Source organism: Bemisia tabaci, chromosome 9, assembly GCF_918797505.1.
Source record: "Bemisia tabaci chromosome 9, PGI_BMITA_v3".
NCBI lineage: Eukaryota > Metazoa > Arthropoda > Insecta > Hemiptera > Aleyrodidae > Bemisia > Bemisia tabaci.
In genome coordinates this window covers 35,771,066-35,799,036 of record NC_092801.1, presented here as the reverse complement: position 1 = coordinate 35,799,036, position 27,971 = coordinate 35,771,066, and the positions used below count along the sequence as shown (strand labels likewise).

Here is a 27,971-nt window from a genome sequence, read left to right as displayed (position 1 = left end):
CAATCTCACCCGTTTGGTGTATCGAATACGATCCATTTTTATCAGAGTAAAGTGTGATTTGTGACGAAATGGCCTTAAAAAACGAATGATATCATCCGCAGAACCCCGAAAATTGAGAGCGAGAGAGACCAGAGCACGAGACGCAGCTGCAGCGCCTTCAAAGGTCGTCGGATACCACCCGCAGTGTCGTCTGGGTGTCAGTTTCGTTGTCGGCCCGCGGGTGCTTTTAAGCCGGGCGCGCTAATTGTCATTCGAGCGGCGTCCGAGTCCTATCGTGTTTATTGTAAAAGCCCGGGCATGCCGCGCCGCGCCGCACAGTGGAAAGAACTACCAGAAGAAGTCGGACTTGAAATTTCCGGCTAAAATTTCAAATTGTTATGTTTATTTCGTCACAATTACAATTTCCAAGGGTGATTCTAAAAGGAAAATTCACGGAAAGAATAATGGAGCAACTCTTACACTATTTTGTGTCATATTTTCGAAAATATGAGCTTTCAACGTTTCCACATACCGTCCGACTTCTCCTATTCTGCCGCGATAGCGAAAAGAGAAATGAGCGTCACATTTTCAAAATCGAGTTTCCTTCAAAATTCGTCTAATCTCTTTTAGATGAAATCACGCTGTCGTCGCTCCCGTCGAACCCTGTCGTCCTCGCTGACGTCACTGGCGCTTTCTTATTCTCATTCACTCTTACGGCCAGAGAACTAGCAAGCACACCCCATATTTCTCACCTGCACATAGGTCTGTTTGATAGGAATAGTTAGTTGGTTAATATATGTCAAGACATTCAGCGTTACATGCTATTATCGTCTTTACAGAGAATTTTGAAAATGAGTGTACATACGAAAATTTAGATCTTTAAATTAAGAGAGGTGAAGAGTTTCAGAAGTTTGGTAGTGACATTGGGTTCATCGCGTGTAAGTGGGTTTGTATTTCTGTTGATTGTAGGTGAGTAGATCTGTGATTGGAGATCTCTAAGGGCAGAGAAGTCCATAATTACGTGTTTGACGGTTAGAGGTGATAAATTGCAGAAATTACAAATGGGTTTATTTTCTTTGGAGATGATATGATTGTGACTGAAAAAAGTGTGACCTATCCTGAGACGCGCACTTTGAACTTCACATGATCTTGTTTTGTGGTTAGATGTTCTTGGATATGGCATGCGGGCTCTACAGAGACGATTCTGTTCACTATTGCGCCATTCTTGTTCCCACGAGTTGTTGATAAGTTCGCACATGGCTTTTTTAACGTCCATTTAGCATGAATACGTCCGTATATTGACTCGCTCCAGTGTGCGCCGGGCCGGGGCGCTGCACCGCGCCATTCCACTTCCAGCGATGAATTTTTCGGCCCGATTAGATCGCATCAAATCTGTTTCAACCCCCTCCCGCCACCCCTCGCGCGGCGCTGAGGGTTTTTAAATTCACTCCGCTCCCCCGTCCCGAAATGGCCTCTTAGAGTCGCCCGCGATTCCACTGACAGTCGTATTTCAGGCGAGCTTCAACCCCAGGCCTCGCTGCATGGCGAGTTCGACACTTCCACGGGATTCGCTAAGCTAAGGATAAACTCCGTATGAACATTCCAATGCTGCCAAATTTACTCCTAAAAAATACTTATTTTTGACGAACGTTATGAATATTTTTGACATATTTACGCATTTTAGAATTTATGGTGTCTAGAAATCTAGAAACAAAGAAAAAGATGAGCTATTAGCCGACTTTACAAAAGCTTTTCGAATGAGCTTCATTGGCGGATCCAGCAAATTAGCAACATTGCCTTCTCTCCATTTAAACCTATGGAAATGTATCGATTCTTGGAGGGGCCGGGTGCCCCGACAAGAATCGATCATTTAGCATAGATTTAAATGGCGAAAATCCGGTGTTGCCAAATTGCTGGATCCGCCTCTGATGAGCTTTTGCGACTTTTTTGTAAAGTTGGCTACTAGACTAGCTCACCTTTTTCTTCGCTTTATGGGTAGCCGAAACCTAAAAATCTTGTTATTAGGTGTTTGAGCAAAAATTACACATATTATTATGAGTGTGATTATGAGGATTTAAGTCCACCTACCAGCGCGGATGTAAACGAGTCTGCTGAGGGCGATGCCTGCTAGGTTTCGGGCCTTGCACCGGTAGATGGCGGTGTGGACATCATGCCGGTAGTTCTCCGCTGAGAACGGAGGAAACAGAAGAGTTCCGTTCGGGAATGAAGTTCTTAGACCGGGAATAGCTACCGCAGGAGTTCCATCACCTGAAAACATGGAAAGAAAAAATTTCAAAAAAAAAACTCGCTAGCCAATGGTCAGTCGGAGACAACTACTGAACCGGTTGTATCTTTCCCTCTCATGCAGCATTCGGGAACGGGCCGGCTAAAAACTAGGAAAAACACAACACGTATAGGCATATTGAGATCAGCGGGTTGATTGTTGAAACTGATAGACAAAGCTCTAGACAAAGAAGACACACGGGATATAGAGGGATCTTATTCGTGGAAGAAGGTGGTTGTAATGGACAAAGGAGGTAAGTTATAGGCTAACTAACGGCAACCCGCGAACGACCCGAAAGTTAGTCCATCATTTTCTCCCTTAGTATGGGAACCACCCATTTCAACCAATAGGATAGCTCCATACTCCCTCTGTCTTCTTTGTATATTGCTTTGTCTATAAATTTCAATAATCGGCCCACAGAGACGGATTCAGCAATTTGGCAACATCGGATTTCCTCCATTTGAACCTACGATAAATAGTCGATTCTTGTCGGAGCACCTGTCCCCTCCAAGAATCGATATATTTCCGTAGGTTTAAATGGAGAAAAACGATGTTGTAAATTTGCTAAATCCGCCAATGATTGAGATCAGTGGCTCGATTGTTGAATCTATATCGAAGACCTTGATCGATATCGAATGACCTTGATCGATAAAAAAACATTGCTGAGATAGGAATTTATCGATCAGGACCATTAGATAAAGAGTGAACAATCGACCTGCAGGAGTCGTTATCTCCGAACGGCGATCTCACCCCGGATTCTGCTCGCCTTCCTGTCAGTGGCGTGGCGTGAATTGCGATGTATCGATTGTAACGGCATTTAAACCTATGATGAAGAATCGATTATTAAGGTGTTCGCCCTGTTTATCGATCCTTTTCCATAGGTTTAAATGGCATAACAATCGATATATCGCAAAGCACGCTACGCCACTGCTTCCTGTTGCACCGTCCAAATCAGTTTTTTTGAAAGACAGGTGAGTAGGCATTCTCTTTCACTTACATGAAAATGGACCACTTAAAAAATTGAGAATTTGGGGATTCTGGTGCATGTTTCAGGGCCATCAAGGCACGAAATGGAGAATTCGCGTGTGTCTGAAATTTGATGAATTCCGTGTTCAAGTGGACGCTACCAAGTGAGCTAAACACGAGAATACCCTCTGTTCATAAAATGAACAATTATTGAAGGATATACGACAAAATAACCTAATCTGCTAAAATACATGCGTTTAAATGGAAAATGACGCCAGATGACGTCACTACGCGGTGCATTTTCTCACTTTTAAATCTATTTATATACTATCTATACTATAAGCTCCAAGGCCTCCAAATTTTCCGTAACTGGTAACGCTTAGCTTCAGCGTTCTATCGAGCCGATTTTCATGATTTTTACGGCTATCGACGGGCAATATTGTCTCCGGATGAGCCAGCTTTATTCAAATTTCAAAAATATGACCCGGGTTTTTTTTTATGAGCTGAAAAATGCTGACTCCGCGAGTTTAAATATTAGAACCAAACAGGAGCGGCGTGCTACCAGCGCGTAACGCGCACTGACCCCTACAAACCTAAGGGGATACATCACGCATTGCGCAATGCTTGAAGTATCCACTTAGGTTTGTAGGCGCCAATGCGCTGGCCAGTCGCTCGCCGTGCCGCAGCGTGCCACGACGCACAGTGGAGTATTATACCCGAAAAGCTGGCGAAAAGTCCAAAAAAGAAATGTGGTAAAAGCTTGGTAAAACAGGCAAATAATGATTCTCTGATATCTACTGCATGACATTGTGACATTAGAATCCGCTTATCACTAATGGATGGTCGAGGAAAAAAGGGTAAACCCAGCGGTTTCGCGCGCATCTTAGCTCTAGTTCAGTATTGCTTACGTTCAGCTTTTCAATCAAAGTTTGTATGCAGTGACAGGTACAAGCTACATCTGCAGGCTTATTGGCAGCCATTATTTATGGTAAGTAGTCCCTTTTTACATATATATTACTATAATTAGAAATTTGATTGTCTGCGGCATGTATATGCTGTTGTCAAATCGTTCAGTAAAATGGGCATTTTCCATTAAGATGCTTAAATAAGATAGTTTCTGAATATGTGCCGGGCTGTGTCGGGCTGAAAGTGAAGGATTTTCGTAAACTAGAACCCAACCGCAAGATTCTCCTGCAAAAATTTTTTACCCATATTCACCCTTTGAATTTCTGCAAATTTTTGAAATTGAGCTTTGTTTTCAAGCAAAAATCACGTACTTCCGAATTTTGGATCCTACATATTTTTCAGGTCAATAATGTGAGCCTCAGCATTAAATGGAAGTCTCATGACACTCCTGGAGTTCTTTGTATGTGATTCACACAGATTTGATCTGCGGCGTTGCCAAATTTACGTCAATTTTTATAGAGTGTGCCACTATATTACGCTGGAAAATTCCTAAACGAAGTAGTTTCTGAATATGTGCCGGGCTGTGTCGGGCTAAAAATGAAGGATTTTCGTAAACTAAAACCCAACCGCAAGAGTCTCCAGCAAAAATTTTTTACCCAAATTCACCCTTTGAATTTCTGCGAATTTTTGAAATTGAGCTTTGTTTTCAAGCAAAAATTACGTACTTCCGAATTTTGGATCCTACATATCGACGGTGAAACTACCAAACCACGTATCTCGTTTGCGGTGTTTAAAAATCTCCGCTCACATTTTATTTTTTTGAAGTAGACCAAATCAATATCATTCCTTGAAATTTTCACAGAATTTTCTCCGCACGAAGAGGAAACAAGCAGGAAGCTCCAACGCATTGGCGTCGGAGAGCGGCTCTGGTAGCCGGTGTATAAATGTGTATTGGGCTTTGATATGGCGAATACATGGCATTATCACTTGTTGTATACTTTTAATTTTGAAAGCTCTTTGGAGGTCCGCTTCCTAAAAAATCTCTGGTTGATAAGTCGTTTAGCGAGGCTGCAAAAAATTTGCATTTTTATATCTGAAAGTGTAGGTATTGGTTTTTTGTATAATTGTTTTTTTGGATTGCTGGAAAAGTAACGCATACTTCTATAATTTAGGACTGAGTCAGGGAAATATAAGGTTCGTTAAATAGTAAATATTCCTAGTACCGTGTGACACTATTGTTAACGAAAAGTTTTTGCAACTTGTCAAAGAGGTTGTTGAATGATCTTCGAATAACTTTTGATGAGCTAGAGGTAATGGTTCTATCTGCAGCTCGTGGACTTCTGTACGATATTGTCCAGAATCATCTAAATTTTCAAAAAGTGTCCGCTTGTTCGATACCCAATTTGCTCATTCATGCATACAAGGAGAAGCGCATGAAAGCTTTAGCAGACACTTTGGAGATGAATCAAGAATTAGATGAAGAATTTATGACTTCGGAACTGTATGAATGAATTGCTCCTTTTAAAAATCAAAACAATATCGAATTGCGATATATTACACAGTTAAGATAGGGCTATGTCCTGTCGTAAGCGGCGACATACAGTCGATATCATTTCAATAATCGCCCCAATGGCCACGATAGTTGTTAGACGTTTACGGTTTCCCTGGTAACCTTTGTTTGCTATCAGCTGATATCAAGTAATATGATTAGGAAGCTCCAACCCAGTGGTTAAAGCTTCCTTAACCGCGAAAACTTTAAAATTCAAATTTTCAAATTTTGAACGTAAAGTACATTTTTTCCATCACGAGATAAAAGCACAAACAAGTTTTGAATTGTTGATTGTATCACCATGATTCCAAAAATACAATACACAACATAACATTGACTAACAATAAAACAGTATGCAATAAAATAAAGTCATGACAAGGAACATAGCCGAAAATGGCGCCGATTCCCATCAACCAACGCGCGGTCTCTACAATGTAACATGCTGCATTGATACTCCCCAGCTGGGACCGTCCGGAATAGCAGCTCTAGTGCAAGCACCAGAGCCGCTAAAATCACGGAAATTTTCAAGACTGGACGTTAAGTAGCTTTTCATTTAAAAAATAAAGTATGACAGGAAGTCTGCGACGTCGCAAACCGAGATACGTGGTTTGGTAGTTTCACCGTCGATATTTTTCAGGTCAATAATGTGAGCCTCAGCATTAAATGGAAGTCTCATGACACTTCTGGAGTTCTTTGTATGTGATTCACACAGATTTGATATGCGACGTTGCCAAATTTACGTCAATTTTTATAGAGGGTGCCATTATATTACGCTGGAAAATTCCTAAACGAAGTAGTTTCTGAATATGTGCCGGGCTAAAAATGAAGGATTTTCGTAAACTAAAACCCAACCGCAAGAGTCTCCAGTAAAAACTTTTTACCCATATTCACCCTTTGAATTTCTGCGAATTTTTGAAAATGAGCTTTGTTTTCAAGCAATAATCACGTACTTCCGAATTTTGGATCCTATATATTTTTCAGGTCAATAATGTGAGCCTCAGCATTAAATGAAAGTCTAATGACACTTCTGGAGTGGGGAAGGGTTTTTGAAGGGTTCATAGTGTCAGTAAGGATCCATATTTAGTCCGAAAAGAGCCTAAATTACGGACAAATTTTTCAATGTAGTACAGTGGCACACACTAAAAATTTACGTAGAATTGGCAACGTCGCAAATCAAATCTGTGTGAATCACATACATAACTCCAGAAGTGTCATAAGACTTCCATTTAATGCTGAGGCTCACATTATTGACCTGAAAAATATATAGGATCCAAAATTCGGAAGTACGTGATTATTGCTTGAAAACAAAGCTCATTTTCAAAAATTCGCAGAAATTCAAAGGGTGAATATGGGTAAAAAGTTTTTGCTGGAGACTCTTGCGGTTGGGTTTTAGTTTACGAAAATCCTTCATTTTTAGCCCGGCACATATTCAGAAACTACTTCGTTTAGGAATTTTCCAGCGTAATATAATGGCACCCTCTATAAAAATTGACGTAAATTTGGCAACGTCGCATATCAAATCTGTGTGAATCACATACAAAGAACTCCAGAAGTGTCATGAGACTTCCATTTAATGCTGAGGCTCACATTATTGACCTGAAAAATATCGACGGTGAAACTACCAAACCACGTATCTCGGTTTGCGACGTCGCAGACTTCCTGTCATACTTTATTTTTTAAATGAAAAGCTACTTAACGTCCAGTCTTGAAAATTTCCGTGATTTTTCCTCTTCGTGCGGAGAAAATTCTGTGAAAATTTCAAGGAATGATATTGATTTGGTCTACTTCAAAAAAATAAAATGTGAGCGGAGATTTTTAAACACCGCAAACGAGATACGTGGTTTGGTAGTTTCACCGTCGATATGTAGGATCCAAAATTCGGAAGTACGTAATTTTTGCTTGAAAACAAAGCTCAATTTCAAAAATTCGCAGAAATTCAAAGGGTGAATTTGGGTAAAAAATTTTTGCTGGAGACTCTTGCGGTTGGGTTTTAGTTTACGAAAATCCTTCATTTTTAGCCCGACACAGCCCGGCACATATTCAGAAACTACTTCGTTTAGGAATTTTCCAGCGTAATATAGTGGCACACTCTATAAAAATTGACGTAAATTTGGCAACGCCGCAGATCAAATCTGTGTGAATCACATACAAAGAACTCCAGGAGTGTCATGAGACTTCCATTTAATGCTGAGGCTCACATTATTGACCTGAAAAATATGTAGGATCCAAAATTCGGAAGTACGTGATTTTTGCTTGAAAACAAAGCTCAATTTCAAAAATTTGCAGAAATTCAAAGGGTGAATATGGGTAAAAAATTTTTGCAGGAGAATCTTGCGGTTGGGTTCTAGTTTACGAAAATCCTTCACTTTCAGCCCGACACAGCCCGGCACATATTCAGAAACTATCTTATTTAAGCATCTTAATGGAAAATGCCCATTTTACTGAACGATTTGACAACAGCATATACATGCCGCAGACAATCAAATTTCTAATTATAGTAATATATATGTAAAAAGGGACTACTTACCATAAATAATGGCTGCCAATAAGCCTGCAGATGTAGCTTGTACCTGTCACTGCATACAAACTTTGATTGAAAAGCTGAACGTAAGCAATACTGAACTAGAGCTAAGATGCGCGCGAAACCGCTGGGTTTACCCTTTTTTCCTCGACCATCCATTAGTGATAAGCGGATTCTAATGTCACAATGTCATGCAGTAGATATCAGAGAATCATTATTTGCCTGTTTTACCAAGCTTTTACCACATTTCTTTTTTGAACTTTTCGCCAGCTTTTCGGATATAATACTCCACTGTGCGACGTCTCAAGCAACTATTTCATCATAGAGGTGTTGCGCAGTATCATACGAAATTGAAGGCGCTCCAACGTATTAAGAATGACAGGCGTCCTTTGACAAAATATTAACAAGACATCAAGACATCTTATATTTTCATCCAAAAACGTCTTGAGCAATTGGTGTTTGTATTTACATTTGGATTAATCAACTTAGTGCCCCAATAATTGGTAGTTGGACTAAAACTGCACGGCCGAGAAAACGCATGGACGTAAACTACTAGAAAAAACAGATGCGCGGACAAAAAATCTTGACAAAATGTCCCATAACCATCATATATATAAGCTCCGAGGCCTCCTAGATTTGCTTATCTGGTAACGCTTGGTTCCAGCGTTCTATCTGGCCGATTTTCTTGATTTTTTCGGCAATCGACAGGCAATTGTCTTTAGATGAGCTCGCTTTATTCAGATTTTGAAAATGTATGACTCAAATTTTTTTATATTGCGCGGTAAAGTTGCGAATTCTCCCATTTAAACAATGTAAATTTATATTTTTTGTCATAGTTCGTTTGAGCGTTCTACTGGGCCGATTTCCATGATTTTTGCGGTTACCGACAGGTGATATTCCCTAGATGAGCCCGTTTTAATCAGATTTTGGAAATAGGACCTAGGTTTTGTTATATAAGAAAAGACCCGAAAGCTTAAAAAGGAGGGCAATATTTGAAATTCCCGCCGATAAAAAATGGTGGGAATTTCAAATTTAGCGGAAAATTGAACTAAGGGGGAAATGTTGAATCTTGGTCGGTTAGTAGCTGTAAGTGAATCGAATGTATGCTCCTCTGCTACAGACTATCCAACAGCGATGAAACGCTTTGTTTCGTTTCAATCTTTGCAAGAAGTTTGAAATAAATACCGATTTTTTTATTGGATTCTTATTGGTTCAGTTGCTCCCGGCCAGAGAGAGATTGGACGAATGAGAGTCGAGTATGATAATCTTTTCATTTTTTGGTCGTTCTTTTGTCAAAGCAGGCCTAATAGAGCGCGAAGCGCCCTCTGGGGGTTGGGCCGCCTAGCGGGCCAGGGGGCATCGCCCCCTAGTTTCTCATAACATAAAAAAATTATGAAAAATACTATAAAATCAGCTCTCCAGGCACTTCCAAATGAAAACTGCGTGAAAATTCTCCATTTGCGGAAAAGTTGCGCCTCTTGAACTGCAAGTTTCTCGATTTCCGAGTTGACTTTTCGCGTTTTTAATGCGTGCATCGTGATCAAAGCGTAATTCACCTTCAGGATAAGGTACCCGCAAGTCAAACTTCATCATAGTCTAATGACCCATTCCTGGTGTGCTTAGCATGATTTCCGCACGATTTTACCGAGGAAAAGTCTACTTAGCTCGCTGAATATATCGTATGCAACAGACTCATTTGGTCCATTAGGCAGGAGGGATCCCGGCGGAGAAGAAAGAAGAATGACCATGAACAATAGCATTCTACCACTTCCAGCGTGACGAAGCTTTTAAAACGCGTCAGCTCCTCAGGAAAAAGGTCCCCGTCACAGGAAAGTGCGGGCGGAGGGGTGGGTTGCGAAGGATGCGACGGGATGGACCAGACGTGAAATGATGCGTCTTGACGCCTCGAAAGCGTATTTCAGGATTAGAATGCTTTTAATTCCGGCGGGTCGCTCGCGAGGCGTAAAACAGCGTATCTACGTGCAACGTTGCAGGTGGAGTTAAGCGGGTTCTGCAGCTGCAAGGCTGAGTGCAATGCACTCGGATCGCAGCGCGCCCTAGCGGGAGGCCGAGCAATTCACAGCGGGCGTTGAAGCGTATCATCATTTCTACATGAGCCCTGAAGAGTATGGAGTTAGGAGGACAAAGGGGCTCTTCTTGAAATGAGGTCGCGATGTTATGTCAGAGGGTTGACGAATTATCCGAATTGATAACCAAGGGTCCTCGAGCCACTCCGCTAAAAGCCCCCCCCCCCTTCCTCCCTCACACCGCGAGGGTGCCCTCCAAAAAAGTAAGAATGGAGCTTTTGTATCTTGATCCTGTCTACTGGATGCTCGTTACTCTGAAATTTCCGAGAGTTGAAAAAAAGGAGGGGTGAAGAAATGAAAAGACAACCTTAATGGAGTTCACGGGGAACACCATTCGAACAGACAAGTATTCCGATGGCCGAAATGCAAAAACTCGTATCTCCATTACGATGTTTCAAAATTTTCGTTCCTCCTTCATTCTTTCGGAGAAAAAAAAAGCCAATTAAAAAGCTTGAAATCCTAACGGAGAGGAAAAATCAAGAATATTTACGAAACAATAATGTTGACCAGTTTTCCGAGGAAAGAATTAAGTATGGCAGTAAATCAGTGCGAAACGATAAATTTTCCTTCATTTCCTCATCATATACTTACTCCGGAGCTAACAGTTGCAAACCTGATTTTGACATTTAACAATGTGATCTTAATGCTTAAACGCGATGCGATTCATAAACGTCAGTACTTTGAGACCGGTAAAATACTAAGATTTTCCTTCATTTCTGCGTGATACCACATCACGTACTCACTCCAGTCGAATAGTTGTGAGCTTTATTTCCGCATTCAACGATGAGAGCACAAAACCTACATCCATAAACGTCAGAATTTGAGACGGGTGAAAAGCCAAGATTTTCCTTCATTTTCGCATGATACCTCATTACACATCTATTAAGGAATCCGAGTAGTTGCGCGCTTAATATTCGCTTTGACGCTGCGAGCATGATGCCTATGTTCATGATGCCTATGTTCATACTGCCTTGCTAAGAAAAGACGCCGTATGAACCTTCAGGCGTTGCCAAATTTCCTTGGATAAAACACGAATTTCCTAGTAAACTTATTAATATTTTCCGTCCCATTTTTCAGATGATTTTGTTCGCAATTTCACCTATGGATCCTGAAAATTTCAAGGGAATATACTCATAATTTTCTCAAAAATAAACATACTATCGAAGAAAATCTGACAACTCTCGAATGTTCGTACGGCGAAATTCCGACCAGAATCAATTATTGAACATAGGTTAAATGAAGGGAATCCAGTGTTGACGAATTGCTAGATTTGCCTCTGTAGATTCTAATTAAACATGAAATGCACAAAATTTCAGACACAAAATTCACCCTTGTCCGTAAAACAATTTCCTTCGCTGTGGTGCTCTACCGTGCTAAGGAAGAATGCTGCACGAACATGCGAGAGTTGCCAAATTTCCCTAGATAATGCATGTGTTTTTTACGCAATTCAAGTATATTCTTCCTTGAAATTTTCACATATTTTAGAGTAAATTGTGTATGAAATTATCTGAAAAATCTGAGGAAAAAATATTTACAATGGAGATGTTGCGTGTGTGAGGAATTTGCAATTTGACTGTTCATTCGTATGTAAAAGTTCGCGCGAAACACGATGGTGCCACTGGTTTTCTCTGAAATTAACTTCCAAGCTCAAAAAAGCTCTGAAGTTGAGGCCAAAATGGAGCGGGATATCCCACGCTATCCTGAGAGTCCACCTCTACATTAAGACAAACTCTTCATGCGATGATAGGGAGCTATAACACATTCGCAGGGTTGCCGTGTTTGCAGTTGTGGAGTCCCCAAAATAAAGTGGCCAGAGAAAACCAGTGGCACTGTCGTGTTTCTCTCGAAAGTTTACATAAGAATCAATAGTCAAATCGCAAATTCAGCACACATGCAACATCTCCATTTTCCCAGTAAATTCGGTTTTCTCGAAGGAAATTCGGCAACGTTTGAAGGCTCATACGACGTTCTTCCTTGGCGCGGCAGTGCTAGTGACTCGATTCTGCATTTTGTTGAACCGCGGGCGCTGTTCCCTGTAAACGATCTCACAAGACGTTGTTCAACTCCCTTCCTCTCCCCATGTCGTCGCTTTCTAACGTAAGGGCGTATCTAGATCTTCTCAAGAGCCCCAAAAGTCACGGTTTCATACGTAAAACAGGGCACACGCGGGGAAATCGAAATGCGCATTTGCGTCGCGACGCTTTTCCAGATCGGCGGGGGTTGTCGTCGGAAAACGCGGAGGAAAACTAAATCGTGTCGCGACGGCGTTTGTCGGGACCTCGTCAGCATACTGATTTCGAAAACATAGAGCTCTATTTTAGAGGGGGCCGGGGGGAAGAGGGAGGACTTCCAAACGACGCGACGCCGGCCGGTGTACCCCCCCCCCCCCTCGGTGAGGCATTACGCATTCCGGCGATGTTTTGCACCTCGGAAAAATCCGTTCCTAAATGATACGGATTGTGCCCACTTTATTCGGAGTAAATTATTTTCCGAGCGGAATTTTCGAACTCCGCGCCTTTGTCGATCGGATGGACTTGATCGAAATCACCCGAGCTGCATTTCGCGTTGCCAAATTTCTGCCGTCCTAAGGAAGAACGCCGTATGAACATTCGAGAGTTGCCAAATTTCCTTCGATAAAATGTTTAGCTTTGAGGAAAGTTATGAATATTTTCCCTTGACATTTTCAGTAATTTAAAGTGAAATTGCGAACAAATTATCTGAAAAATTTGAAGAAAAATATTCCTAAGTTTACCAGGGGATTCTTGTTTTATCGAAGGAAATTTGGCAACGCCTAGAGGTTTATACGGAGTTTTTTTTTTAGCAATGCAGATTTCCTCTCTTGTTAATTTCGTTTGTTTAAAACTGATAAATGAACGATGCACTGAAAAAAAAAACACACACACATTGGGCCGAAGGTCCAGACTCTAGAAAACATTGACAAGAAAAAATACTCTTGATTCGATCGGATTTTTGCTTGAATCAAAACGAAATCCGCTTAAATTAAGAGACTTGGTTCTTGATTTAAGCTGGATTCTGATTGAATTAAGAGTACGTTTTCTTGTCGATGTTTTTAAGAGTCTGGACTCTGGATCCAATGTGTTTTTTTTTTTCAGTGTGTAACGCCTCGAGAATTTACCATAGAGTACATGTATGACGAGATTATAAACAGATGTTTTCTTGTTTGAAGGCAGGTACTCACCGAGAGTCCATTCGATGTCCGGGGGTGGATTTCCGTGGGCCGCACAGTCGACACGACCTCCGGTGTCATTGGAGAACTGGAGTTTGTACTGCGGTTCTACCGTGAATATAGGCCCTTTCAGATCAATCGACACGCCGTAAACTGTAACAAAAGAGGAGGAAAAACATTAACGGAATGAAGAATTTGCAGGTGTCCGAAATTTGATTAATTCCGTATCAAAGTGGATGCCACCGAGTAAGCTGAACACGAGAATACCCATGATTCATAAAATGAACAATTATTGGAGGAGATACGACAAAATAACCTAATCTGCTAAGATACACGCGTTTAAATGGGAAATGACGCCAGATGACGTCACTAGGCGGTGCATTTTCTCACTTTTAAATCTATTTTTACACTATCTATATACTATAAGCTCCAAGGCCTCCTAATTTTGCGTAACTGGTAACGCTTAGCTCCAGGGTTCTATCGGGCCGATTTTTATGATTTTTGCGGCTATCGGAGGGCAATTGTCTGCAGATGAGCCAGCTTTATTCAGATTTTAAAAATATGACACAGGTTTTTTTTTATGAGCTGAGAAATGCTGACTCCGCGAGTTTAAATATTTGAACCAAACAGGAGCGGCGTGCTACCAGCACGTAACGCGCACTGGCCCCTACAAACCTAAGGGGATACTTCACGCGTTGCGCAATGCTTGAAGTATCCACTTAGGTTTGTAGGGGTTTTAGGTTTTTAGGTGTGAAACGCCGCCAGATGACGTCACTAGGCCGTGCATTTCCTCACCTTTAAATCTATGTTTATACTATTTCCCATCGCAGAAAAAAATTATAAAAAATACTGCAAAATCAGCTCTTCAGGCACTTTCAGATGAAGCAATAAACAATTGGCATGCAAATTCTCCATTGTAAGGAGATGGAAGTCAATATGTGAAGAATAATTTGTACGGATTATGCACGAGTCAGATGTTTGATTCGGCCAAGATTCAGTTTTTTCTTTCATTTTTCGAATACATTTTTAAAACTACTGGGGTAGATAAATTATTAGTTTGATTCCAGGGTTTGCATTTATGAAATTTAAAAGAGGGGAAATTGTCAAGGGCCCCTGTATACTCTATAATATTTTCTTTCACCGAATGAAAAGGTTCAAGAATTAAAAAAATACGGGTTAAAGGATTTTCTTTAACTGTTTTCTATGTTATGTCATCAGTATACCGCAGGCAAATAGTAAAATCAAGCACCTTACCAAATGCCGAGGTAAAGAGTCAAATGCATGGGCAAGTAGTCAAATACTCTTGCTTGGATTGAAAGCCTGATTCTTTTACTAATTTTAAACAAAATCATTCGCTGATCATGTAAGAGAGAAAGCCCTGTAAAAATTCTCATCATAGGATAGTATATTCTAAACGGTTTTTTGGCACCTGAACGAACATTTATCTTAAAATTTGCAGCATGTCATAAAACAAGAAATTTTTAAAAATTTTACAGTTAAATATGTGAGGGGTATTTGATAAGGAAGAAAACAGGGAAGTTCGTGGATTTGATGTTATTTTTTCAAAAATATTGGAAACTCGTGAGCTTTTCAACTTAAACTTACGCCGTTTCGTAAACTTTCAAAATTCGACTGTCTACCTATGCATTTGATAAAATGCCTGATTTGAATAAATGCCTGCGACACACACTGTACCGCGTCAATGGGAGAAGTCGGACAAAATCTGAAAGCTTTTATCTTTGAAAATATGAAACAAAAAAGTTTAAAAATGGTTCAACTGATTTTTTCGTGAAATTTCCTTAGAGAGGCAGCTTTTGAAATTGAATTTGTGACAAAGTAAACATCAGAATTTGGGATTTTAGCTGAGATTATCATGGTCGACCTTTCCTCTCGGCTCGAATATTCCACTGTGCGATAGTTACCCAGTGATATCAGTTCGATTTTTATGATGATTTTTAGAAACTTTTTATGACGTTTATTATGTTTTATTACCTTTTATGACGTTTCGTAAACTTTCAAAATTCAACTGTCTGCCTAGGCATTTGATAAAATGCCTGATTTGAATAAATGCCTACGACACACATTGGACCGAGTCAATGGTAGAAGTCGGATAAAATCTGAAAACTTTGAAAGCTTGTATTTTCGAAAATATAAAACAACAACGTTTAAGAATATTTCCATTGGTTTTCCGAGAAATTTCCTTTGAGAGGCAGCCCTTGAATTGAATTTGTGACAAAATAAACATCGAAATTTGGAATTTTAGCTACAATTATCATGGTCGATCTTCTTTATCGTCTCATTTCACTGTGCGATAGTTACATAGTGATATCAGTTAGATTTTTTGTGACCGAGCATCAATAAATCGCATGATGGAAATGACAAATCTTCCGTGGAAATTTACAAATGCACCCTAAAGCGACTCTGATAAATTGACAAAATCGTAAATCTCTTATTCAAATCTAATATAAATTTTCATTTCCAGGTGAGAAATCCTGCATCATGAGCATCGATACTTATACCGCCGTACTAAGGAAAAACGCCATATGAACATTCGAGAGTTGTCAAATTGCCCCGGATAAGACATGTATTTTTGAGAACGATTATGTGTATTTTTCCTTGAAATTTTCAGACATTTTAGACGAAACTACGAACGAAATTCTCTGAAAAATTGAATGAAAAGATTCACGATTTTCCCGGTAAATTAAGGTTTTATTGAAGGAAATGTGGCAACGTCTAAAGGTTCATACGGCGTTCTTCATTGGCACGGCAGTATACATGCGTTTAAAAAAGCGGAGCCTGGTAAAGTGATGATCTCAATTTCCGAGAAACATCACTGCATGCACCGTGAAGCTCATGGATTTCCGAATGAAAGGTACGTATAATAATCCGAGATCAATTTTCAAACGGTCGTGAAACTCAAAAGGAGGATATTTACAGACATGCGAGGGAAATTTCCAGTTTCCTCTCTAGTTTCCCATCTAATTCTCTGGCACTTTCTTGTATTCTCCGAGACATTTCGTGGTATCTCCTCTCCAAATATTTTTCTGGATATCCCTGACATGTTCGAGAAAAATTTACGCCTCGCTTGCCAGTTCTGTAGACACCACGAAAATGTTGAATCCTATATTTCTAAGCTTTTGACGCCGACCGCCGCACCAAGGAAAAATGTCGTAGGAACATTTAGACGTAGCCAAATTTTCTCCGATGAAGTATATATTTCCGAAGAAAATATGAACATTCTCCTTTGAAATTTGTAACTATTTTAAATTGAACTTAGAATTGAAATCTCTGAATTTGATGGAGAAATTTACTAACCCTGAAAATTCAAAGGCTCCCAGAATGTCTTCATTTTCCTATTTCCTTACTTTTTTCGTTTTCCCTGACTCTAAAATTTCCGAATTTCCTGATTTCCCTTGACCCCTGAACAAAATTCCAATTAGGGTTTTTCCTTTTTTCTACGCTGACTTTGGTTAACGCAGGAAACCATGAAATTCGTATATCATCTTTCGAAATTGGGCAACGTGTGGCAGCTGATACGACGTTCTGTCTTAGCATGGCACCATAGTTTTGCCGTGATGAGGAAGAACGCCGTATGAACCATCAGGCGTTGCCAAATTTCCTTCAGTGAATCGCGGATTTCCAGGTATGTTTTTAAATATTTCTCAAGCCCCTCATTACATCTTTGCAAAAATTCACTGATTGAATTTTCACTTGGAAAAGTTGAGAATTTTTGACAGAAAATTCTTCTGATTTTTCTTTATAATTGAACATCATATGTACAGACATTAGCAATATACTGCCGTGCTAAGGAAGAACGCCGCATGAGCCTTTAGACGTTGCCAAATTTCTTTTGATATATTACGAATTTTCGGGAATATTTAAAAATATATCTCTCTTCAGATTTTTCAGAGGATTTCGTTCGCAATTCGATCTACAAAGTCTGACAATTTCAAGGGAAAATATTCATAACTCTATTCAACAATAATATTTTCCAAAAGGAAATTTTGCAACATTCCAATACGTATAGGACGGTTTTACTTAGCTCAGCAGAGCAGTGCTGCCATTTCCCGAAATTAATTCCGAAATTCGGAACTTTTCCTGGAATCTTCTAAATCCCCAGAAATTTCAGCTATTTTCGGAATTTCCTCAAAATAAATTTTTCGCCAGTTGACCATTTATTTGATCGAATTTAGGGACTTTTCGATCAAATTTGACGATCTTCGGAACTGAGTCCGGGCGTATTTCAGAATTTTCCCCCGGAATTTTTCACGGAACTTTGGTAAATCGGAATACGCTTCCGGGTACCGGAATTTTTCGGAATCTTTTGATAAAATAAAATGGCAGCACTGTAGCGGAGCTCTACATCAAAACAATTCAGCCAGTTGAAGCAGATCCAATTATCTCCGGTCAACCCAAGGTTTCCGAGCAACAACTCTCACTGCCACGACGACTCAGAGACAAAGTGGCAGAACTGACAGAGCCGCGAATTGCGCCGTCAAAAGCGGCACCAGAAGGGTGAACGGAGGTGAAAATAGCTTCTGTTTTTCGAGGCAATCACCTTTTGTTGAGACGTCAAAGGTTCCGGGAAATCCTTTTGAAAAATGAAAAAAAAGGCCACTCTCCCGGAATCAATCGGCGAACTTTCAGCATAACAAACTCGCTCAAGAGAGGGATGAGGAGCTGTAGCTATACCTGCGCTTATGAACTAATTTTAAAACTCTCAGGAAGTTATTTGAAAAGTTGGGAACTTGAGCGGGCGGTTGTTTGAGATTGTGCGGGGAGGGATGGGGAGGGGAGGGGATGGAAGCACGTCGAAATCAGGAGTCCGGAAAATGGTGGGGAGGAGGGGGCGATTAGACATGAAAGGGGGTGGAAGAGTTAAATGAATACTCAGTGATCGAAGAATGAACATTGCGAGTCATTTAGAATTGGTTCCTGGTAAAATATTAGATCGGAGTTCTCGATGAGGCCTGCATCTGCAATATCGTGGTCTATTTGGACGTATTTATGCTAAAAGGAACTAAGTTACACGCAAACCCTATGCATATAGTTCCTTTTAGCATACATACGTCCATTTGGTTTTAAATTAATGAGAGGTAAATTTGAAGGGGAAAAAAGGTTGAAGTGAACACTGAAAACTGCCTTAGGGAACCCTTTTTGCGAAGTTAATAAAAAAGGGAAAACATTGAATGAAATATAGAAAAAATGCTGAATTCAGTGAACTAATGCGCATGCAATATCTATATTCTGAAAATAATAAGAACTGAACAGTTTTATATACAGCGAGCTAATATAGAAGAGGTTGGACATGAAATGTATGGCTAAAATTACAGCAATTTCAAGGAGTGTTCCTAAAGGAAAATTTTACGAAAAAACCAATGGAGCCACTCCTAAACTTTTTTGTTTTATATTTTCGAAAATTACGGATTACGGAAAAAAACGGATTTTGATGTTTATTTCGTCACAAATTCAAGTTCAAAGAGTGTTTCTAAAGGAAAATTTTACGATAAAACATATGGAACCACTTTTAAACTTTTTTTTTCATACTTTCGAAAATTACGGATTACGGAAAAAAGCGGAATTTTATGTTTATTTCGTCACAAATTCAATTTCAAAGAGTGTTTCTGAAGAGAGATTTCACGAAAAAACCAATAGAACCACTTTTAAACTTTTTTATTTTATATTTTCGAAAATATAAGCCTTCAAAGTTTCCAGATCATGTCTGACTTCTCCAATAGACCCGGTCTAGTGTGAGCCGACCATTCGCTCAGAGTAAATCAGTGATTTTTACAGTCCCTTAATGCTGAGAGTAAAGATAATGTGAATCCATTTCTAATTAGTTCCCTCATTTTAGGCCTCCACCCTGTCACAAACAGGAATGAAGATTACATTTTCACCAACTGCAAAGATTATAAACTGGAATGTACCGGGAAATTGGGGGTACGGCAAGGAACAAACAGTATGAGAGAGGCAACGGAGAAAGGAATTTAAGAATGAGCCGATCAAAGATTACGAAAAACGTTCAACTTGTGTAATCTTTATTCCCGTTTATGTGACTCCATGGGGGGGGGGGGGGGGGGTGTTGTCTTAACTCTCAGTATAAAGGGACTCTAATTTTTACCAGTGCACGTCTGCCCTTCTCTTTCAACGGCCGCTGTCCACGTTCATTGCGACCAGAGTTTTGCATCACACGAATAAAAAAATCCACGTTTAAACGACCGATTCAACCGCATATAGAGTCTTTTATCAAAGATAGTTATCATTGCCCTCCACCTGCATAAAAATAAGCAAGCGCTAACTTTTCAAATAAAAAAGTCGCCATCACCGAGCGTCATAATCATCCACTCCTCGTCCCCGAAAAGCGTTGCCGTTCCGAAACAAAATCCTTAGTTTTTCACGTAAGGAGACATGAAAATTGGAGAGTTTCACTTGGTGAAAAAGCAACGCTGATCGGGGTTCTGTCTAGCAGGCGCGAAGAAACAAAAGGAACTTCTTTCAAGTGTCTAGTTGAACCATGCTGTACGCTCGGCGCTTAATCCTTGCGCAAGACGGCCCCGCAAACACTTCAAAAGGTGACTTTGTTTGAGGGCCGCGCAGTACTTAAGACGTTCAATTCAAACTGTGGAGGTGTTGGTAAGTTGATGATAAAATGTCACGTTGCCACGCCTTGACAACATTTTCATATTAGGACACCGAAAAAAAGAAAACTCTGGCAAGCCGTACTTACAGACAATATGAGCCCATTTATTTATATGTAACAATAGCGGATGTAAAAAATTACCTTTTCGAAACACGCTTAAAAAACTGTTTTCGTCACACAAAAATTTAATATGTTTGCCTCTGGCGTAATGTAAAGATCTCGAAGATCACATCACAAGTATTTTCTCAAGATTTTCTCGATGCCGAAACAGTTTTTTGAGCGTGTTTCAAAAAAGGTAATTTTTCACTTCCGCCATTGTTACATATAAGTCGTCATATATACATACCGTCCACGATTCGGCCTCAGAGGCCGAAAATTCCGAGCGTAGCACCAGGAGCATTCGAAGCCACGACTCCAGTACCCGGAACTTTCGGCATCTGAGCCCGGAGCGGACAATATGTCTATATGGCTGTATAAGTTTTTTTCAGTGGATACGATGTATGTAAGATGAACCACGCGGATGGAAAAGAGTGGTCGTCGTCACTAGACTATGTCTGACCGTATATCGATTGCCGAAGTTCGAAACCACGTATCTTCATGTTGCAGTGTTCCAAAATTTCAGCTCCTGTAATGTTTTTAAAGAGAAACGAGTGGTGATCATCACTAGTCGAGTGGTGATCATCACTAGTCTAGTGATGATTATTATTTTTATGGATTTATATTGTTTATACTATTTATAAGACGTATCGTAGTTCTTTTAGCACTACATTTCGACGGTGAAACTACCAAACCACGTATCTCGGTTTGCGACGTCGCAGACTTCTTGTCATACTTTATTTTTTAAATGAAAAACTACTTAACGTCCAGTCTTGAAAATTTCTGTGATTTTTCCTCTTCGTGCGGAGAAAGTTCTGTGAAAACTCCAAGGAATGATTATGATTTGTTCTCTTTCAAAAAAATAAAATGTGAGCGTAGATTTTTAAACACCGCAAACGAGATACGTGGTTTGGCAGTTTCACCGTCGATTTGTTGTGTGATTATCATCGCAAAAGTTACTAGAACTTAGAAATTTTATATAAGATTTGTCTGAATTTTAGTCTTGGATAGTCTGACCGTATATTACTTGCCAAAGTGCAAAACCACGTATCTCCATTGCAGTGTTCCAAAATTTCAGCACCTGTTTTTTTCGAAGAGAGACGAGTCAACTCGATTTTTCGAAATTCGTACAAAATATTCTCCTACCCGAGAAGAAAAATCAAAAAGGTTTTCAAGAGCTTATTTTGGCAATAGCTTTCCACAGAAAAAAATTGAGCATGGCAGGGAGTCTGCAACTTTGCAGATGGAGATAGACGATAAGAGATAGATGCTTGGTTTCGCGCTTAGGTCATCCGTCTTGGTATTATAAAGAGACTAATTGAAATGCACATTCGTGAACAACCAAGTTATTTGCATTCTCGATACATTTGGCAGGAGCTAAGATGTTCTCAAGAGATTACGGTCAAACATCTGAAGTACCTCGTCAGTAAACTATATGAATCGAAGTACTTCAGACATGTAACCCGAACCCGGAAAAAAGAAGTGTCAGGGATTATCCCCTAAAATTGTGGTACCACCCCAATTTGTTGGATGATTTGGACATTTCAAATTAAATTTGGTAGCGCCGCAACTCAAGTCGGGGTAGTAACGCAACATTTGAGTTGGTAACCTAATTTATCGGGATACTACCACAATTAATCGGGATACTACCACAATTAATTGGGATATTACCACACTTAATCGGGGTATTAACACAATAGACCACTAGACAAGGTACGAATTTCTGCATTCTGATACATGTTTCTTCACCAAAATTTCACGTAAAACACGATGCGCACAACTAATATTACATATTACCGAAATCAACTCCTTCCGAAGATATTTAATGATTCTTGATGCGTGAATTCAAATCACCCGCTCATGAAAACTCAATGCTCTACGTGATTCACATCGCGCGCTAAACGTTATCATGACCGTCTCTGCGATAAAAAAATCTGGCAACCCCAATCTTGACGCTTTGGCTCAGCTATAGCAAATTACTTATAGCTTGAAAAACACATGGTGGGAAATGAATATTGCTCGATTGAGAAACCTGCTGAAACCGTCGTAGCGCACGATTTGACTCATGTAGAGCTCTGAGTTTCTTGTGAGCGGGCAGTTCAAATTTCTCGTGACAAGTGTGAAATAAAAACATTAATATCTTCGTTAGGAGTTGCTTTCCTTAATTTTCGTAGCGCGAATCGTGTTTTACGTGAAATTCTGGTTAAGGAACATGTATCAGAATGCTTAAATTCGTACCTTGTCTAGTGGTCCATTAATTGGGATACTATCACACTTAATCGGGGTATTACCACAATTAATTGGGAATGTCCATATCATCCAACAGTTGGGACTTAACCCCTACCTCTTTTTTCCGTGGAACCCTTCGGTATGTGCAGGACTACTTCAGAGATCCATATGACCTCAACTTCAGGTCCCACGCTCGAAGTTGCATGCTCCGTGAAGCAGGCAACCCTGCAACCGCGAGAAGAATAGTCCGAAGACACGGAAATCTCCCCTCCCGCTCATATTCGAGACGAGACTTCCTTATCAACATTTCATCCCGACGGTAAGATCCCTGAGGATCCTCGGGAGATTAGTGGATGAAGTGCATGAATAAATAGCCAGCCGAGAGGGGCGGGGCAAGGGAGGGCCCTGGGGCTGATCGGAAGCGAAAGCGCCACTCATTTCACGCACCCTTCGAGTACCCGATGCATATTTAATCCCATCATTACGAGACGCAGCCACCTGGCCGGCCATTATCGTTGCCCCTCCGAGGTAAGTCGCTACATCAATTTCAACATGAGCCCTAGAAAGCATAAAGTTATACGAAGACAAGGGTGCACGTGGAGATAGAGATACGTCCTTATGTCTGACGTTGACGTTATGTGGTGTGAATGGCGGTGGGCGGTGGTGTGAGGTAGGCTGCAAGATTAGGAAGTTTGGATTATTAGCTTGTTTGTTGTCGGGGGCCGTGGCTGTGTTGGGTAAGCGAGCTTTATTACGCGGCTGGCTTAAATAGGCATTTTAGAAACATACTATCGACGCTGAAAGCTATGAAGTGGTTCTCTAGCACTTTAGAGAGCATCTCGATGGTCGATCGATCGAAGTTTTGGAGTGAAATTCTAAGCCGGTGTCTATAAGGCGCCAAAAAAGCCCGATTCCTATGAATAAGGAGCGGAATCTACGCTCCTTACGGATCGACTTACACTATGGAAATGTTGCATGTGTGAGGAATTTGCGATTTGACTGTTGATTCATAAGTAAAAGTTTGCGAAAAACACGATGGTGCCTCTGGTTTTCTCTAAAATCAACTCCCAAGCTCAAAAAAAGCTCTCAAGTTGAGGCCAAAATGGAGGGGATATCCCTGGCTATCCTGGGGGTCCACGTCTACATCAAAACAAACTCTCCATGCAAAGATAGGGAGCGAATACATTAACAGGGTTGCCACTTTATTTGGGGACTCTAAAACTGAAAACACGGCATCACTGCCAATGTATTTACTCCCTATTTTTGCATGGAGAGTTTGTTTTGATGTGGAGGTGGGATATCCCCTCCATTTTAGCCTCAACTTGAGAGCTTTTTTTGAGCTTGGGAGATGATTTCAGAGAAAACCAGTGGCACCATCGTGTTTCTCGCGAACTTTTACATAAGAAATGACAGTCAAATCGCAAATCCCTCACGCATGCAACATCTCCATTCTAAGCCGGTGTCTATAAGGCGCCAAAAACCCCGATTCGTATGAAAACGGAGCGGAATCTACGGTCCTTACGAATCGAATTACACTATTACGGAGCGGAATCTACTCTTCTTGCAGAGTGTCATACAATTTAAAATAGTTTTAATTTCACTTCGAATTCATATCACTCAGGGTTCTTGGGCGCTTTGTAAACTCCGACACTGAATTTGTCTCCTTAATTTTTAAGACTACAGATCATTTCTTAAACTCTCCAGGCATCACTGTTTTTCCATATTTTTCCGCAGAAATAAGTACTTTTTCAAATTGCCTCTCAAGGGCTGATGAAAGAATGGCTTTCTTGTAGCAAAATGAATGAAAAACGAGAAACCCTATATAACTTGATTAAATTTAACGCATTTTAGTTTTAATATCAATCTGCCTCCAGAAAACAGGTAATTCAAACGAAATTGAATTACGACTCTGTAAGGATCAGGAACACCTATGCACCAAGCCTGTTTCATGAATTTACGACAAAATGAAGATCTTTATCATTTAGCGTAACCCATTTTTCAAACACAGTTCTCCTTTATGGGACAAGGAAGTGTCTTTAGTACCCTTCCTGGTTGTAAATAAAAATATATTTACAGTTTCCTCTTGAGTAGACTGCAGGAGATAGAACTATCGTCCGCTATCACGATACCTCTCGGTAACATCTAATTTTTTTGAGTAAAAAGGGCTTCAGACTTTGAGAAAAGCTTCTTACAATTTACGAAGCGTTCCAATGGGTAGAACAGAGCGATAAAATGTAATAACTTCACTTTAGAAATATATCGCTTTGCTACTTTTCTCCAGGTTTCTCATAGCTCAGAACTGAACTGGTAAAATAATTTGCCCTTTACGTAGATGAAATATTGATTGATCACTGGTAGCCAAGCAACCTCCTATTGTAAAGAGGAACGGAAATGAACTTTCTTAATTCAAGTATGAAGAGTTTAAAGTTATACTTGAATTTTAAGACCTAGCTTTGACAGAATGGACAAGTCCTGTTTGTATCTTCAGATTCGTTCATTCTAAAAAAAAAATGGGATGTTTGAATTGATATTGATGAAACACGACAGTGGAATCAGGTCTGTTAAAGTATATTTGCTTTTGAAGGAAAGAAGGCGTTGATTCACTTTTGAATGAATTCTATTCCTCTGCTTTATCATATTTCAGTTAGAAATTAAAATATTTAGGTAAAAAATTTTCTTATGGGATGATTTCATGTGAATCTATAGAATTGAAGTCAGGAAGGGATAAATTCTATAGATTCTATAACTGCACCCACTCCATTTATTGCGGAAATTGTTCTTTATCTAAATTAGGTTATTGCTCAATCTCTTTCGCCAGGCAAACCTGCGTATTTCAGCTTTGGAGTTTTTTAAGGGCATTCATGGCACAAAAACACTTAAAAACGTGAAAAACCCGCAGAAGCGACGGCTATTTTGGAGTTTAAAAAGGCCTTGATTCGAGAAGAAGCTTTACACAAGTTTTTTATCTCCAAATTTCGGTATTCCAAGTAGTCAAATTATCATTGAATGCCACCTTCAGTGGATCGAGAAATACTAAAACGCTCTGAACGTACATTTCAAAATACCACGGTACTCAAATTCTTGTTCTCTTTTCAAATGGAACAAAAATCAGTCTGCTGAGAATATTTGCTCCTTACCCGATGGTCCTTTTTTCCATACACGATCACGTATATTTTTCAAAATTTCTATTTCTTATCCTCTCTCAACCTGATGAGACCATAAGTGAACTTAAATATCCAGTGGGAACCATTGCGAGGTCGTTAGGAGTCTGACATTGCCATTAAGTCCAATCCATCATCTTGCATGCAACTATTTTAACTCTCCGGAGCGGGGGAAGTATAACCGGCTAATTGAAGGGGTTTCAAATGAGTCACGTGCGACCAAAGAACGTTTTCTTCCTCGTGTTGATTTAATGTGTGACGGCACCTGGAGGAAGTAGTCTCAGTCAGTTAAAACTCAAATTCGAGTTACTGATACTCCAGCACAGATAGCTGCTCTACAAACTTTTTTAGACCAAAACGCTAAAAAATGCTTAACTGAACCAAAATCATATAGTTACGTATTAAAAGTAGTTTTCACAAAAATTTTCTTTGAAATAAAATACAAGTTCATGCTTGACGTAAAAATTAACTGAACCGTTTGCAACTTCTTTTTAGGAGCTCTAATGTGATTTCTATCAAAAGCTCAGAATCCGACAAAAATCGCTCCTCTGAAATTCACTCAAGGAACTGAGGTCCCACTTTCCGTAGACGGTCTTATAACCAGTGGCGTGGCGTGCTTTGCGATCTATCGATTGTCATGCCATTTAAACCTATGTAAAAGTATCGATTTACAGGGTGTTCGCAGCGAACACCTTGATAATCGATTATTTACCACAGCTTCAAATGGGGAAATATTGATAGATCGCAAAGTACGCCACGCCCATGCGTATAACGGTAGCCAAAGTGCAAAACCATGCATCTCCATTGCGGTGTTTCAAAATTTTCGCTCCTATTTGCTTTTTGCGAACAAAAACAACCCGATTTCATAGCTTGAAATTCATACAGAATGTTCTGCCGACAGAGAGTAAAATTCCAGGAAATCACCAAAAAATTACGTTAACTGGCTTTCCAAAGAAAACATGGAGCGCGTCTAGCAGAAAGGAACCAAGCCCACATCAGCTACTGCAAAGTTTAACTGCGGGTCGACTGTTGAATCGTTATCGAATGATCTCGATCGATAAATCCCTATCTTCACAATGCTATATATCGATCAAGGTCATTCGATAACGATTCAACAATCGACCCGCTGGGCAATTATATTTTTTACAAGAGAACGTTTCTGCAGATGTTTTTGCAAATTTTAAGGAAATTTCTTTCTGTTGTGCAGAAAATTCACAGAAATTTGAAAAAATAAATCCGCACAACCGTTTTCATGTAAAAAATTGAATCGCCCAATTGAATTTGGCAATGCACTGGAAAAAAAACCACATTGGATCTAGAGTCCAGACTCTTAAAAACATGATCGACCGGTAAAATTACCAAGAATTCAGGGTTCTATTTGATCCCAGTTTTTTCTTGGTAAAATTACCATTTATGGAATTGGTAATTTTACCGAGAAATCTCGGTAAAATTATTGAACGTTCTCGGTAATTTTACTGGACCTTCGTAAAAACGCCAATATTTTTTATCGACTGTGCTAGAATTACCGAGATGAAATGGCAATAATTTTAATAGTAAGTGCTTGACCTGTTATTCCATTTTTAAGAATCTGAAGAGCCGCACATGGCAAAACTTTTTCAGTGTTTTATTGACAGATGGCTGCAAGAGATACAAGTAAATCCTACTAAAGTGCATAGTACTCGAGGCTTCGTTAGAAATTCCATAACAAAATCTAAATTGTAAATGTGAGAGTAGTTAGATGGAGAGGGAATACACACTCACAGTAACGAGGCAAGCATTACGAAAAATAATTGAAATCTATGTCAAAAGTATGGGAATTTGCACGGAAATTTGGACGGAAATATTGTGAAACTGCGCATTTTACGAAAATTGTCAAAGTGAACGCTTGACCCATTTTGCCTCTTTTAAGGAAACTGAACTGCCGCACATGGCTAAACATTCTTAGTGTTTACATATTGAGATGCATCCTACAAAAGTGAATAGCACTCAAGGCTTCATCAGAAATTCAAAAGAGATTCTACATTGTAGATAAATTTGACAAAAATTTCAATTATACGGCAGTAACAATTTAAACTAGCATATCTACGAATAACACACGAAAAACACATGAAAAAATTGTTAAATCGCCTTTCACCTTTATCACAGGAGGATGTAAGATGTGCATAACCTCAATCTTGCTTGCTGATAACGGCCATCTTGTTTGTTTATTTACGGCCGTAAGAACATCGTGTCAGCCTATTTTCACGCGACCAATGAAAAACCGGAACAGAAATGGCCATACTCTGTCTATAAAGGTACTCTAGCTGAAACCGTTGTAGTGCGCGATTTGACTCACGTGGAGCTTTGAGTTTCTTTTGAGCGGGCAA

The 27,971-nt window shown here is 39.8% G+C and overlaps 1 protein-coding gene across 1 annotated transcript in view; it reads right to left on the bottom strand.

Moving 5' to 3' along the window:
- Dscam4 (Down syndrome cell adhesion molecule 4) overlaps positions 1–27,971 on the bottom strand; it is a 250,674-nt gene that overhangs the window by 92,002 nt on the left and 130,701 nt on the right. The window contains exons 3-4 of the mRNA XM_072304740.1: positions 13,492–13,632; positions 2,068–2,247 (exon numbers count right to left, since the gene is read on the bottom strand). Coding sequence (XP_072160841.1) covers positions 2,068–2,247; positions 13,492–13,632 — 321 coding nt within the window. The remainder of the gene's footprint in view (positions 1–2,067; positions 2,248–13,491; positions 13,633–27,971) is intronic.